This window comes from Oncorhynchus gorbuscha, linkage group LG08 (assembly GCF_021184085.1).
Source record: "Oncorhynchus gorbuscha isolate QuinsamMale2020 ecotype Even-year linkage group LG08, OgorEven_v1.0, whole genome shotgun sequence".
NCBI classification, from domain to species: Eukaryota; Metazoa; Chordata; class Actinopteri; order Salmoniformes; family Salmonidae; genus Oncorhynchus; species Oncorhynchus gorbuscha.
In genome coordinates this window covers 35,535,188-35,551,377 of record NC_060180.1, presented here as the reverse complement: position 1 = coordinate 35,551,377, position 16,190 = coordinate 35,535,188, and the positions used below count along the sequence as shown (strand labels likewise).

Genomic DNA, 16,190 nt, shown 5'->3' with positions numbered 1-16,190 from the left:
TTGTATGAGGGATAACTTCATGCTTTCAGGAAGGAGACCGAAACTGTTTTCCTATTAAGAGACCTACAGGTACATTACATTTTCAATGAAAAAGTAATAACTTTGGTTCGTAACTTGCCATGAAGAATATTTTAAAGTTAATCTAAAAAGCCTTTTTTTTGTGTCTTGGATATTAGTAACGCAATCTGCAGAAATATGTAATATGTGCAACCGAATGTGATAATTGTTGCTATAAAAGCATGGATAAATAAAATTGTTGCTAAAATCTGAGGACATGGCTGTCCTTGTCTATGAAGGTTGGAATGCGCATAGCATGGGTGATCTTCACCATCAGTTAAACACACATCGTCAGCCCACATACGTCTGGAAAATGTACAAATAAAAAGTAGTAAAAGGGTACGTTTTGCATATTTAGAACAGGACTGGAGCTGTGGACAGAACTGAGGAACCCTGATAGACATCACGCCTGCTCCAACCAGAGGGAGGATTTGGAAGCAACAGGGGAGTGGTCCCCAAAGTAACCCTGTTACCATGGTGATCAGGCGAGTAGGCGCTGCGCGGCGAGCTCGTCTCCTTCGTCTCGGTTCTCGTTGATCTCCACGAGCGTGCGCACGAAACGGGTCCACTCATCTGCTTTGGGCACACAGATTTGCTGTGGAAACGATAATATACACATACATGGGTTACACACAGGTATGACATGTACAGTATATCAAGAGCTGTAGTATAAGGGATGAATCTCTCGCCTCTCCTACGTCGTAGACCAGCACCTGCCCGTCTGAGTCTCCTGTAGCGATTTCTCTCCCTGAGTGAGCCCACCGCACACGGTTCAGGGCAGGAGACCCATCCACAACCACACTGGCACTGGGCACCTAAGACACACAATGTTGCATTGTTCATATGCATACCTGTTGTTTTTGCACCGTGCGTAGAAATGTGTGTGTGTACCTCTGTGTCGTTGTTGAGGTTCCACAGGTCCAGCCGTCCTGATCCATCCACACAGGCGAAGAGGGCGGGGTGAATGGGAGACCACATGACATCATACACATAGTCACAGCTGTCCTCAAACAAATACAGAGGACGGGTACTCTACAGAGAGACAATTGGGAGAAAGGGTAAGTGTGTGTTGCCGCAAAGCACAGTAACCGGTGCCAGTAACAACGCCCGGGACACAGAACAAACCATTCCTGCCCCCACTGCCACAGAAGCTGCAGATCACGGCTCAACCTGCCCAGCCACCTCCGGGCCCATGGCCAGCCAGACCCACACAACAACCGGGACCCGCGACACCTGGAGGGAGATCATACTCCACTACGAGGGCTCCCAGAAGAAGACGTGTGTGTGTGTGTGTGTGTGTGTGTGTGTGTGTGTGTGTTACCTTGGTGGTCCACAACTTAACGGTCCAGTCGAAGGAAGCAGAGATGAAGAGATGGGAGAAATCCACGGGACCCCCGGCACTGTGACAGCTCAGTCCAGTGACTGGACCGTGGTGTCCCTCAAACACATCACTGATGCCTGCCTTACTGTAGCCCACACAGACACACAAACACAATGTTAGAACACACACACATATATATTGGTGTTGGCCACAAAGTGATGTCCACAAAGCAAAGTTCTGAACACACACACCTCCCGTGGCGGCAGGCGGTGTAGACTGATCCATCTTCACTCCCAACCACAAAGTTGTTGACATCGCCCAGAGGGAACGCCATGGAGGTCACTGATACTGCCTTAGACTGCTTAAACACCAGCTCCAGACTGTCCTGTATCTCACACACACACACACACACACAGCAATAAGACTGCCAAAACACTAACTTCGCAATGTCCTAGAACACAAACGCACACTGCAGTTGTACCTGTGGTTGAGACAGCATGTCTAGGTTCCAAGAGCACATCTTTCCGTCAGTAGAGATGCTGATGAGGTTGTGAGCGTTTTGGGTCCCGACCACGTTCACACAGTACACCGGGTGCTGAATATCACAGGACACCGTTAGAAATGGGTGATGTTTCCATGTAGCTAACATGACATATTCCAGTCTATATTTAGCTGATAGTAGCTTGTACCCGTAAAAGAATATCTAAACATTTTCACAATTTGAAAGCTATTGAGCACTCAATGTTGATTACGTGGCCAAAAGTATATGAACATCTTCCAAAATCATGGGCATTAGTATGGAGTTGATCCACCCTTTACTGCTGTAACAGCCTCCACTCGTCTGGGAAGGCTTTCCACTAGATGTTGGAACATCACTGCGGGGACTTGCTTCCATTCAGCCACAAGAGCATTAGTGAGGTTGGGCACTGATGTTTGGCGATTAGGCTCGCAGTCGGCGTTCCAGTTCATCCCAAAGGTGTTCAATGGGGTTGAGGTCAGGGCTCTGTGCAGACCAGTTAAGTTCTTCTACACCAATATCTGGCCACTTTAGTTGTGATACAAACCTTATCAAAACATATAGGCCTATGGGCTAGGCTACATGACGTGTGCGACTATGATAAAACAAAAGGCATTGTTTCTTGCCTTAAACTGGACATCATTCACAAGTGATAAGCTAATATTGTCACCCATAAGACTATTCTTGAGTTAATCTAGTCTTTGCATGTACTAAATAATGTGTGTGAAATTCGCTTTGATTTAGAATGGACCATTATATTGTCTCAACAGGGGCAGGGGGAAAAATACATGTAATCTCTACACTTAAATGGGGAATGGAGGAAGCTTTTCCTGTGGTTAATTGTCATGCCAGGTAGGCTATACTCCTGTTGTAAAGATAAGCAATGTGCTAAATATTAGGAAAGTTGAGAGAAATATAATAGGCCTTTCCTATAAATAACTGATAGAATCCTCTTCTTTTTAATAGAGGCCATCACTCTTTTTTTAGCCTATAGAAATGTGTGCAACATGAGCTCATGGGTTCTCATGAAGTGTTTGATTTGATTTTCGAATACATTTGCATTGATGTCAGAATGATTAGAGGGACAATAGAGGGCTGAGTAACAGGCAGTTAGCACGTTTGTTAGGCTACTGATGACCATCAGAGCTTGGAGGAGACAAAATTGTCATGTGTAATTTGACTGCCTTCATGATTCGTGACCGCTGGTGTAGCAGTAATACGGTCACCACGACAGCCCTTGTTGCAACTGAGGACAGATGATTTTTACACGCTATGTCCTTTAGCACTAACTGGTCCCGTTCTGTGAGCTTGTGTGGCTTACTACTGCAGCTGAGCCGTTGCTCCTAGACGTTTCCACTTCACAATAACAGCACTTACAGTTGACCGGGGCAACTCTAGCAGGGCCGAAATTTGATGAACTGACTTGTTTGCAAGGTGGCATCCTATGAAGGTGCCATGTTGAAAGTCACTGAGTTCTTCAGTAAGGTTATTCTACTGCCAATGTTTGTCTATGGAGATTGCACGGCGGTGTATTTGATTTTATACACCTGTCAGCAACGTTCCTTTGTAGTGTATATGAGTTACCGTGTGAGCGGATGCAGACAGGGGAGTTCTCTGTACAGATGTTCTTTTGTTGCTCCTGTTGTCCCATAGGACAATCTGGCCTGAGTAAGTCCCACCCACAATCAGATTAGGATGGAACCTGGCGAACGCCGCTGACATCACCGCAGACTGGGGAAGAGACACAGAGAAGAGAATTATATTCACAGAGAGGTGGTGTGTGTGTGTGTGTGTGTGTGTGTGTGTGTGTGTGTGTGTGTGTGTGTGTGTGTGTGTGTGTGTGTGTGTGTGTGTGTGTGTGTGTGTGTGTGTGTGTGTGTGTGTGTGTGTGTGTACCTGGCAGTGGAAGGTGTATTCAGGTGTGGTCTTCTTATACTTCATATTCCAGACCAGAGCCACTCCGTCCGGCTCATGAGGAGCATCTTCATTGTTGTTGTAGGAGGCCACCAGCAGCTCAGGGTACTGAAACAAACAGCAGACAGCAGTCAATAGGGGTAAAACAGAAGTGTATCAGGAATCAAATACACAGATTTGCACTCTAACAGAGTCCAACACGAGATGATGTAACTCTTTAAAAGATAGGCTCTAATCCGAATCCTCACACACACACTCCTACCTGAGGAGACCAGTCCAGACAGGTGACCACTCTGTTCTTGGACCAGCGCTCGTCAGAGAACACCCTACTCAGAGACATCTTAGCCCCCGCCTGCATCTCACTGGAAAGGAAGAAAGAAATATTTTGAGAGAGAGAGGGAAATAAGAACATACACCCGAACACACAACTATAGAGGGTGTGTCTCACCCCTCCTTGTCCTCCAGGTCTCGGCCACTGTAGTCGAAGCAGACGTCCACTCGCTCAGAGAGAACCCGCTCTACAATCCTGCTCCCTCGATCGAAGAAGGCCATGAACTCCTCAGTGTTGAGCAGGTGCATCTTCTCCTCTTCAGTCAGCTCCTTGGGAGGGACTACACACACACACACACACACACACACACACACACATATCAGAAGTGGTGTAGGCCAGGGATAGTCAACTTACAGAGGCAGGAGGGTAAAGTCAAGCTCACCTTCTTCCTGCTTCTCCTCCTCATCAGCTTTCTCCTCCTGGGAGTCCTCTGCTGGCTTGGGATCGACCATCTCCTCCTCTTCTTCCTCCTCCTCCTCCGCTACACACGCACGCACACACACCCACAACATCATGCTCACAACAACACAACGTACATTAAAACATTCAAAGTGTGTAGAATTGCCCGCTCACCCATAAAACACAAAATTTACCTGGTTTTGCCTGGGTGTGTGTTTGTGTATCGGCGGGGGTCTGTGTCTCCTTGGAGTAGGACACCATCTCTTTTGGAGGGAAATCCACCTGGGTCACCTTTGCTATGCCAAGCCTAAAACCTCGCCTGGACAGGAGACACACACATAGTCAGAGAGACACATACAAACTTAAAGACACAGCCACACCATTATACAAACACTCACACTCCACATCCAAACACACCATTACAAACACAAACACTCACACTCCACATCCAAACACACCATTACAAACACTCACACTCCACATCCAAACACACCATTACAAACACTCACACTCCACATCCAAACACACCATTACAAACACTCACACTCCACATCCAAACACACCATTACAAACACTCAACATGTTCTAGCAGACAGCAATGTGTATGATGCTAACAAGGGGCATTCAGGCCCACCAAAGAAATGACCAAGAGGAACAGAAGAGAGGAGCAAAACCACAGCCCAAGTAGGGGAATGTGTCTTATAGAGTAAGAAAGAGGTGAACCCCAGTAGTTCAGAGTCAGAGTACAGCTGCAGAGTAGAGGGGTCAGGATCCCAGGGTAATGTCCTGATACAGCCACAACACACCACCAGGGGGCAGCAGAGAGAGAGCAGGAAGAGAGAGTGAGTAACACAGAGAAAGAGAGAAAGCTGGCAGGTTAATAATATACACTGAGTATACAAGTACTTAATCACAAATACACAAACACACATACAGACCTAGAGTTTCCATCTCCAGAGTGCTGGCTTCCAGACTCGCTGCCCACTGACTTGGCTGAGGGAGACATAAGGGTAGTGACTAGATAGTGAAACAGAGGCTGGGCTGTGTGTGGGGGGGGGGGTCAAACAATGAGGGAGTGAATGAGTGTGTGAATGAGAGAGTCAGTTGGTTAGTAGTAAATGACGGGAGAGAAGAAAAGAGAAGAAAAAGTAGGGGAGGGGACAAGTGGCACGCTGAGGCTTCATGCAAAAATGCTTGTTAAAAACCAGAAGTGTGTGTGTGTGTGTGTGTGTGTGTGTGTGTGTGTGTGTGTGTGTGTGTGTGTGTGTGTGTGTGTGTGTGTGTGTGTGTGTGTGTGTACTGTTGGGTATATCAGGGGTGATCCCCATGCTCTGCAGCAGAGCCTCAGCCTCTCTCCTCTTCTTCTCCAGGTCAGAAGAGTCATCTGCTGCACCCCCTTCCCGCTTCGAGTCAGACCCCTACAGGGGGAGAGAGTGGAAGGGGGGGAAGAGGGGAAGAGGGAGAAAAGGAGAGGCAGCGAGAGAGGGATCCGTTGAATTGGAGAGACACGGAAAAAGATCACGTAATAAATACAATATAACCATGTATAAATACTGCATAGGCTATTACATGACACTAATAATAATAATATACTATTTGTATTTATTCAGAGGAGCCCAATTGAGACCAGGGTCTCATTCTCAATAGTGCCCTGAGAACAAACAATTCACAAATTAACATGATGATACAATAAAACAGCAACAGCTAAAAGGAGCGACAAGACCACAGAAGATACAGTACGTTTCACAACACAAAAATGATTACAATCAACCCAAAAAAAAGGTGCAAACGTCAGTGGATTCATTCCTCATCAGCGTTCTAAAGTGCCCCATTGTCACCCGGGATTCAAAACGTAACGTGGATTGTAAAATTATTCCAAACATAGGGGGTGTTAAAACTAAATGCTGATTTACATAGGTTGGTAGAGACACGAGGGACTTCAAGTGTTAACTAACCCTGTAAGCGGGCTTGGGGACTCTTGTTTTTATACATTACCAGAGAAGTGAGATATGTTCAAAGCTTGTGCAGCAGAGCTTATGTAAACGAAAAGGGGGAAATGAAGTGATCTGCGGGAATTTCGAGAGGTCCAGCTGACCTTCTGATCAAGGACGCGGCGGTGATTATTAAACCTGTCAACTGTGATTTAAATTGATGCGCGCTACACTGCACCCAAGGGTTTTAGAGTAGAGGCTGCTGCATTCGGATGAATGGTGTCACCATAATCAAGAACTGGCCGGGAAGGTTGCCTGTACAACCTGCTTCCTGCTGTTTAAGGAGAGGAATAATCTAAACTCAGCAAAAAAAAGAAATGTCCCTTTTTCAGGACCCTGTCTTTCAAAGATAATTTGTAAAAATCCAAATAACTTCACAGATCTTCATTGTAAACACTTTTTCCCATGCTTGTTCAATAAACCTTAAACAATTAATGAACATGCACCTGTGGAACGGTCGTTAAGACACTAACAGCTTACAGACGATAGGCAATTAAGGTCACAGTTATGAAAACTTAGGACACTAAAGAGGCCTTTCTACTGACTCTGAAAAACACCAAAAGAAAGATGCCCAGAGTCCCTGCTCATCTGCGTAAACGTGCCTTAGGCATGCTGCAAGGAGGCATGAGGACTGCAGATGTGGCCAGGGCAATAAATTGCAATGTCCGTACTGTGAGACGCCTAAGACAGCGCTACAGGGAGACAGGACGGATCATCCTCGCAGTGGTAGACCCAGAGGAACAACACCTGCACAGGATCGGTACATCCGAACCTCACACCTGCAGGACAGGTACAGGATGGCAACAACAACAACCCGAGTTACACCAGGAACGCACAATCCCTTCATCAGTACTCAGACTGTCCGCAATAGGCTGAGAGAGGCTGGACTGAGGGCTTGTAGGCCTGTCCTCATCAGACATCACTGGCAACAACGTCGCCTATGGGCACAAACCCACCGTCATTGGACCAGACAGGACTGGCAAAAAGTGCTTGTCACTGACGAGTCATGGTTTTGTCTCACCAGGGGTGATGGTCGGATTTGCGTTTATTGTCGAAGGATTGAGCGTTATACCGAGGCCTGTACTCTGGAGCGAGATCGATTTGGAGGTGGAGGGTCCGTCATGGTCTGGAGCAGTGTGCCACAGCATCATTGGACTGAGCTTGTTGTCATTGCAGGCAATCTCAACACTGTGCATTACAGGGAAAACATCCTCCTCCCTCATGTGGTACCCTTCTTGCAGGCTCATCCTGAGATGATCCTCCAGCATGACAATGCCACCAGCCATACTGCTCGTTCTGTGAGTGATTTCCTGCAAGACAGGAATGCCAGTGTTCTGCCATGGCCAGCGAAGAGCCCGGATCTCAATCCCATTGAGCACGTCTGGGACCTGTTGGATCGGAGGGTGAGGGCTAGGGCCATTCCCTCCAGAAATGTCTGGGAACTTGCAGGTGCCTTGGTGGAAGAGTGGGGTAACATCTCACAGCAAGAACTGGCAAATCTGGTGCAGTCCATGAGGAGGAGATGCACTGCAGTACTTAATGCAGCTGGTGGCCACACCGGATACTGACTGTTACTTTTGATTTTGACCTCCCCCCTTTGTTCATGGACACATTATTCAATTTCTGTTAGTCACATGTCTGTGGAACCTGTTCAGTTTAGGTCTCAGTTGTTAAATGTTCATATAAATATTTATACATGTTAGGTTTGCTGAAAATAAACGCAGTTGACAGTGAGAGGACGTTTCTTTTTTTGATTAGTTTATTTCTATAAAAGAAGTCTACTTTAAATCTCAGCTTCTTAACTACCCACTAGGTACAAACGTCAATTCAACGTCGATTTCACATTGGTTCAAAGTCATTTCATTGAAATGACATTGATTCAACCAATGTGTGCGCCCAGTGGGTAGCTAGCTCATCCAACTTTTTTTAACATATAATTTGTGGAAATCCAAATACCCAGATATTTATAGGCGGAAACCTGCTCGACGAGAGAACCATCCAATGCATGAATGTGTAAACCATCTGAAATATTCCTATGAGAATTAGAAAACAACACACATTTAGTTTTTGCAGCAATAACTAACCATATGAAATCAACAAGGGCTTTCTGCAAGGCAACTAAATCGGACTGAATCTCTAGCATAGCCTGGTCAGCAGTAGGGGCAATAGAATACATACATTTAATCTGCATACAGATGAATGTTACAGGGATGTGAGCCCCCACAACTCCTCCGCATCAAGCCAGCCATTAGCATGTTCTACTTCTCTTCTCTCTACTTACATCCTTCTTCTTGTTCTTCTCCTCCTCCTTTCTCTTCTTTTCCTCTCTGATTTGGGCCAGGCGTTGTTTCTTCCTCTCCAGCTCTGCTTTCAGCTCACTCTTATCCTGTTTATCCGCCATGCTACAAGAGAGAGGGAACAAGAGAAGTCAATATGAGTTTTGAAGATCTAACTGCTAGCGCGTGTGTGTGTGATGGTAGCTGCTGGTGGTATCACACTGTAATCATGTGAACACAATGGGATAACTGTTCATGACAATGTGTCCTTTATCTGAGTGTGACATGGAAAATAATATGCTACGCCTATGTTTAGCTGGGTTGTTATGTTGAACAAACGATTTCGGTCAGATCTTATCATGGGCACAGCGCGGGATAGAAATAACCCATACATTTCATATTGATTAATGTAGGCCTACTTTTTGTCTGTTGATTCATGCAGCAGAGGGAATCATGAAATTACAACATTAATCAACGGTTTGTTATTAACAGTTCACTGAACACCAAATTAATTAGGTGGTTTATTGGAAACGGGTTGAGTGGGATGTTGAATGATTGGTCACATCACATCTCAGTATGACCATCTGATTCTGCCAGAGCAGGAGCTTGGTCTCTGGCAAACAGTCGTCATCTGAGTCCTGATCGATGCCAAGCTAGCCAGCAACAAAGCACACTGACTGCATTGAAAGATGCCGCTACGTTGTACTATAGTAATCTATTTATCCACAAGGCAATGATCTCCTTGTCATTGTTGCAAGGGAAGGGCGTTAGCTAAATAGCTAACGTTACAGCTAACTGCCGATAAATCTGAAAGTGACACTGACAGCCAACCGTAACTGGATGCAAGGACTGACCATCCATGATATCAACACTATTGTTTTAACCATGTTATGAGGCTATACAGTGTTTGTTTGCATTTACAAACATTGGAGAAAAACAAGTTGACATTTTGGGTTCTTGTGGAGTTGAACTAAAGTTCATTAGGCATTTATAAGTTATATTCTTCAAGAATCAATGGATATATATATATCTTAGCATAGCTGAAAACTGTTGTCCTAATTGAAGAAGCAATACAACTGGCCTTCTTTAGACTAGTTTAGACTAGAGTATATGGAGCATCAGCATTTGATTACAGGTTCAAAATGTCCAGAAACAAAGTACTTTCTTCTGAAACTTAAATTCTCACATGGAATACCCTTCAATTCTCAGAACAAAATAGACGGAGGAGTTTCAGAAGAAAGTACTTTGTTTCTGGACATTTTGAGCCTGTAATCAAACCCACAAATGCTGATGCTCCAGATACTCAACTAGTCTCAAGAAGGACAGTTTTATTGCATCTTTAATCAGGACAACAGTTTTCAGCCGTGCTAACATAATTGCAAAAGGGTTTTCTAATGATCAATTAGCCTTTTAAAGTGATACACTTGGACTGGCTAAAACAATGAACACAGGAGTGATGGTTGCTGATAATGGGCCTCTGTAAGCCTATGTAGATATTGCATAGAAAATCTGCCGTTTCCAGCTACAATATTCATTTACAACATTAACAATGTCTACACTGTATTTCTGATCGATTTGATGTTATTTTAATGTACAAAAATGTTGCTTTACTTTCAAAAACAAGGACATTTCTAAGTGACCCCAAACTTTTGAATGGTAGTGTAGGTGTATATATATAAATGTTATATATATATACCACCGTATATATTGTAATGACCTGACTAGATCATAAAGGAACAAGGGGAACCACTACTTCAAGGTCTCAGAGCAAGTGACGTCACCGATTGAAACGCCACTAGCGCGCACCACCGCTAACTAGCTTGCAATTTCACATCGGCTACATTGACACAGGCTACTGTTTGGCCGTATAGCCCACAAGCCAATCGTGACCTTCTCTTGGGAAGCCCATAGGTAAGAGAGAGAACAAAGACTAAACCTGGTCTTAACTTCCAATGCTCCACCCCCCCCCCCCTGCCCAACCCCCCTCCACGCCTCTCCGCCAGCCGCCAGGATGCTCGGCATCAGAACATTCCAGGCATTCCCATGATTGGCAGATAGCAGGTTGATTGGCATGTCGGACCCCGCGAACACTGGGTACTGGTAAGTACAACACAACCACCTACTAGTCTAACACATAACACACAGCTGTCTGTGCGGGTCGCTACTATATATGTATCATTTGCAAAAATGAATGCAACTACCGATTTCCCCTTTAAATCTAGGCCAATGGATTTTTTTTTATCACCATTAATTAGATTGTGCAATAAAATACTCATTTTTAGACTGGGATCCGCACTATGCAGCTGTTGCAAGATCGCATTTTTCACTGGCTGTCCACTGGATTCAAAAACAACAATTGATAGGCAGTTTAAACTTCTTGAATTCATCCATTATTGGTTTCAAATACACATTTAAATTTGTGAACAGCCATCCACATCAACCACAATCCGTAAGGCGCAAATAGTTAAATGAGAGAGCAGCAGTGTGATTCACATCAATGCGCTATGTAGATATCAATGATAAGTGACATCCTTATTGCCGTGGACAAGACCACCGCTGTCATCCTTACCTCCAAGCGTCCATTCAAATTGGATCATTTTAGGATGCCAACATCAGTCGCTCCATTGGAAGATATAGCTTGGACAGTAGCCTATCCTATCCCTGCACTTTTCCCGCTATCCATCAAACACATTAGTTGTGTCATTATAGTGGTCTCTGAGTTATGGTCAGACTCGCTCACGTTGAACAAATTTAGAACTGTGCCTTTTTTCAATGCTGATTTGAATGTCATTGAGAAAACAGAGGAGTGTAAAATATTTTTTTCCTTTTTGTATTTAAAATGTATCCTCAAAGTAATAATGTATTTTTTCAAAAGTATCTGTAATCTGTTTACAATATATTTTCTGGTAATGTAACAGATTACAATGACAGTTTTTTTGTATCCCATTTACTCCCCAACCCTGCTAGCAAGCTAGCTAAATGCGAACAAAAAGTCAGTATGTTTAAGGTGACCATCAAACATGATAAACTCGCGTTTTAAACTAATAAAACATGAAAGTAGCTAGTATTGCATAAACTTTATATAAACAATACTTTAAATTAACTCCAAATCGCGTGGTTACAGTAGATCGCTAGCTAACAAACAGTACAGTACTAGGTAGGTGGAACTGACAGCTCCCCAGGCCCAAACAATGATGATGAATGGATGATGTCAACATACTGTAACGACCCTGGGTCGTTACTAATAAGTAAGGAATACTTTCCACACAGAAGCTAATCTAAGGTCCGTTTTGTGTTTATCCCATCCTGGTTAAATGTGGAATTCGGGTGGATAATCTGATTCTAGAACTGTGAACAACTTCCACACATATTAGTGCTACCCTAGGATCATAACCAAAGCCACCTTATAACACTAACCGTAACCATTTTTAAGGGACGTCCCAAAGACCCATTATAGCAAGAACCATTTAGCGACAAGGATGGGAAAATTGCATTTGAATAGCCTCATGTACCGCTAGATGGAGCCAATGGTTAATATAAAATAGCAGATTGACCCTGGCTTTTTCTCATCAAGGAGTTAAGAGAGTCATTCCCTGTAAACCCTGGCTCTCATCAACATTAAACGTCTGGGATAATCATTATATTCCAAGGTAGATCAGGTTACAGACATCTGTACTTTGGGGTCATCATGCTCTCTTTCTGATGTTACATGTCTTTGAGTTTGTGTACATTTGTTTATAACACGTGATTGATGTGTAAAATAAGGAATTACAGTGGATACACATTGGACCTCAACTGTTGTTCAGTTCATTGCTTTGTACTTCTGCTAGAATGGCTGAACTGTTATATCAAGAGAACTGTTGAGCAACTATATGAGCTATTTGTTTACAGTTAAGGGTCGTGGGTTGGGGTAAGAGTTAAAGGTTGAAATGATGTTGGTTTGAAAGCGTTGTACTTTGATCTTCCGCTCAAGCGTGGCCAGATACTGATGGCCCCACGTTCCCTATTCACTTGCTCACTGCAGCTCCTTTTCAAAATGGCAGCCACCTCTCTCTATGCCTTTCTTATAGACTGGCGGACATTTGATGCTCTTGGAATGCCCTGGCTCTGGTTCTCATCACATGGCAGCAAGCAGAAGTCTAGGATCTCTCTCTCTCTCTCTCTCTCTCTCTCTCTCTCTCTCTCTCTCTCTCTCTCTCTCTCGCTCTCTCGCTCTCTCGCTCTCTCGCTCTCTCGCTCTCTCTTGATCTCTCAACATTAGTGAACTAAATTTCTATAGGGAATGACTGTCATGTTTATACAGCATAAACTGTAATGTTCTTTCGGGCTCTTTGTGTGTGGATGGGAAGAGAAAGAGTGTGTGCGCTTCTATTCAATATACTGTATTTATTCAATCTTCCTCTGTAACAAAGACTGTAAAGGGTTATCATTCTGTTACCATGGAAACTCATCTCATGATTTAAAAATCAGGTTACCATGACTGAGCAGGTGCATATCGGGTGTGTGTGTGTGTGTGTGTGTGTGTGTGTGTGTGTGTGTGTGTGTGTGTGTGTGTGTGTGTGTGTGTGTGTGTGTGTGTGTGTGTGTGTGTGTGTGTGTGTGTGTGTGTGTGTGTGTGTGTGTGTGTGTGTGTGTCTGTGCCTCACTCACTTTCTCTACCAAATATAACCCGTTTCATGATGTAACTTGCAGCTGAAACAAGTGGTAAAATACCCCCCCCCAACATACACACTCTCTCCCCCAAACTTAAAAAACAAGCTCTCATTCAGAGAAAAAAACCATGAAATATTCACACATTTCATTCAAGCCTGCAGATATGTATTCGTAGATAGAAAACAGTGAGTTCAGTGATTGTGAATCTTATGCTTTTCCTCTACTCCCAGACCTACTGTAGGCTGTGTGTGTGTGTGATGATCCTTTCTCTATGATAACTTTGTGCTGTCAGAATCAGAAACGGACCGTCTGCAGTGGAACCCACTGTGAGTTTCTTATTGTTCAGTCAGTGCCATTGACCTGCCTTCACCTGGTCGGCTCCATTAGGGTGTAAAGGATTCAGTCATTCACCCAGTAAACAACATAAACAGGGCCAAAGATAATGTGTGTGTGCATGTGTCCCTTTGTGCGTGAATTGCACAGTGATGTCATAAAAGCTTCACCACAACATAACATATAGGCCTAGCTGCAGGCTGATGCATTGCACCAGATTTGGAACAAAGCATTTTCTCCATCGAGATCATGTCATTGTCTTCCTGCTACATTCATGTTCACCTCTTTCATTTTATAGGATGCCTTAGAACATGTTCCAATACAACAAAGCTCGCGTTTTCAACTCACCATGTGTAGTTGCAGAATTCAAGCATCGACACACACACACACACAGGCATTTTGCTACACCCCGCAATAACATCTGCTAAACACGTGTATGTGACCAATAAAATTTGATTTGACACACACACACACACACACACACACACACACACACACACACACACACACACACACACACACACACACACACACACACACACACACACACACACACACACACACACACACACACACACACACACACACACACACACACACACACACACACAAAGCGATTGAATATTTATAAATTGTGTAATACACATGGTAAGAATCATGTAAGAAACAATACATTTCTAGCTATTCATTAAAATACTGCTTTATCTCTGACAGCCTGTGTAGCTAAACAAATGCTAACATCTGAAAATGCATTTATGCCTTAATACTTAATGTGTAGCCTATACTTAAAGGCATTCATCTATCTCTATTTATAAAATAATAAGGAAAACCTATTGTGGTCATATTGAATTTAGTTTTTAGCCTATACTATTTAATTATATATTCTGTATGTGGGAGGAGGAGAGAAACTTGTGACTTTCGGCCATTTTTGGGGTGTCGTTTCATTGTTTCGCATCATCACATCCACAGCACGAGCTAGGTGTGCGCCAATCATAGATATAGGTTTAGAAGAACTTTTGTCCCACACATTTTTGGGTGGTGCACTTTTGTTAGCTGATCAACGCATATCTGTATATTTATATAATATGACCAATATAAATTGTCTTTTAAATACACATAATTCAACATAGGGCACGGAATATTCAGATAATGGCTATACATACATTCAAACGTTCAAACGTTCAAACGTTCTAACTGGAATTCTATATTCCACCATGGAGCATTGCTTTGAGCATATCAGTTCTACTAATTGTAATTCTATGCTGCTAACCTCGCGATAGCCTCTTCAATGACTGGAGCGTTACCGTTCTCTTAGCAGCAGGATATTATGCTGGCACCACGATCACAGATTTCTTTGTTTTCAAAATAAGAGTTCCCCTACAAAGACATGCCAGACTTTGGGAATATAGATTTTTTAAAGCACTAGTGCAGTACAACTGTTTTTCAAAGCATTGCAACCACCTTTTTAAAAAGTATTTTATTACATTTTTAATATTGTATTATTTATACCAGAATTTATTTTAAAAGTTTACACAAATACTGGTAGGAAAGCGATGGTGTAGGATATATGGATATATATATATATGATACAATATCGAAATTGGGGGGGTAAAATACACAAAGAAATACACTTTTAATATATATATAATTTCTTTGTTTATTTTACCCCCTTTTTCTCCCCAATTTCGAAGCACTGTTAGGCATGTCATGTTTTGGAGGACGCAAGACTTGACCTTCGCCTCCCGAGCCCGTTGGGGAGTTGTAGCAATTTTTGCTGCAACTCCCCAACGGGCTCGGGAGGCGAAGGTCGAGTCATGTGCCCTCCAAAACATGGCATGCCTAACAGCGCTTCTTAACACCTGTCCACTTAACCTGGTTGCCAGCCGCACCAATGTGTCGGAGGAAACACCATTCAACTGACGACTGAGCTCAGCCTGCAAGCGCCCTGCCCGCTACAAGGAGCCGCTCGAGTTGCTAGAGCGTGATGAGCCAAGTAAAGCCCCCCGGCCAAACCCTCCCCTAACCCGGATGATGCTGGGACAATTGTGCGTCGCCCTATGGGACTCCCGATCACGGCTGGTTGTGATACAGACCGTAGCGCCACTCGGGACGCCAAGAAATAACATTTTAATAAAATACAAATATATTGTCATGACTGTCCTGTGAGAATCCAAATAGGTCAGATCAGGTTTGCAATTAATGACTTCAACCAGACCCCCTCTCACCTGCAGAGGGGGGAGGAAATAACTGGTGGGGGTTAACAACTCACACCCTGTTTTTTAATCAAGGACAGAACATTCAGCTCTCTCTCTTCAATGTTCACAAGAGGAATGTATTTCGTTTCCACAGACTTTTCCCGCTAAAACTCTAACACATTCTAATACAACTACTGGAACAA

The 16,190-nt window shown here is 43.7% G+C and overlaps 1 protein-coding gene across 1 annotated transcript; it reads right to left on the bottom strand.

Moving 5' to 3' along the window:
* Positions 1–446: 446 nt before the first annotated feature.
* Positions 447–14,208, bottom strand: LOC124041546 (dynein, cytoplasmic 1, intermediate chain 2a-like). The gene is made up of 17 exons (XM_046359261.1): positions 14,141–14,208; positions 8,812–8,932; positions 5,840–5,957; positions 5,478–5,532; positions 5,263–5,325; positions 4,734–4,858; positions 4,523–4,621; positions 4,258–4,420; positions 4,072–4,171; positions 3,792–3,917; positions 3,480–3,626; positions 1,860–1,973; positions 1,630–1,763; positions 1,379–1,523; positions 949–1,089; positions 747–872; positions 447–652 (listed from the first exon to the last, which is right to left on the bottom strand). The coding sequence occupies exons 1-17, from the start codon at positions 14,188–14,190 to the stop codon at positions 539–541; spliced, it is 1,941 nt and encodes a 646-aa protein (XP_046215217.1). The 5' UTR covers positions 14,191–14,208; the 3' UTR covers positions 447–538.
* Between the last annotated feature and the right edge of the window lie 1,982 nt (positions 14,209–16,190).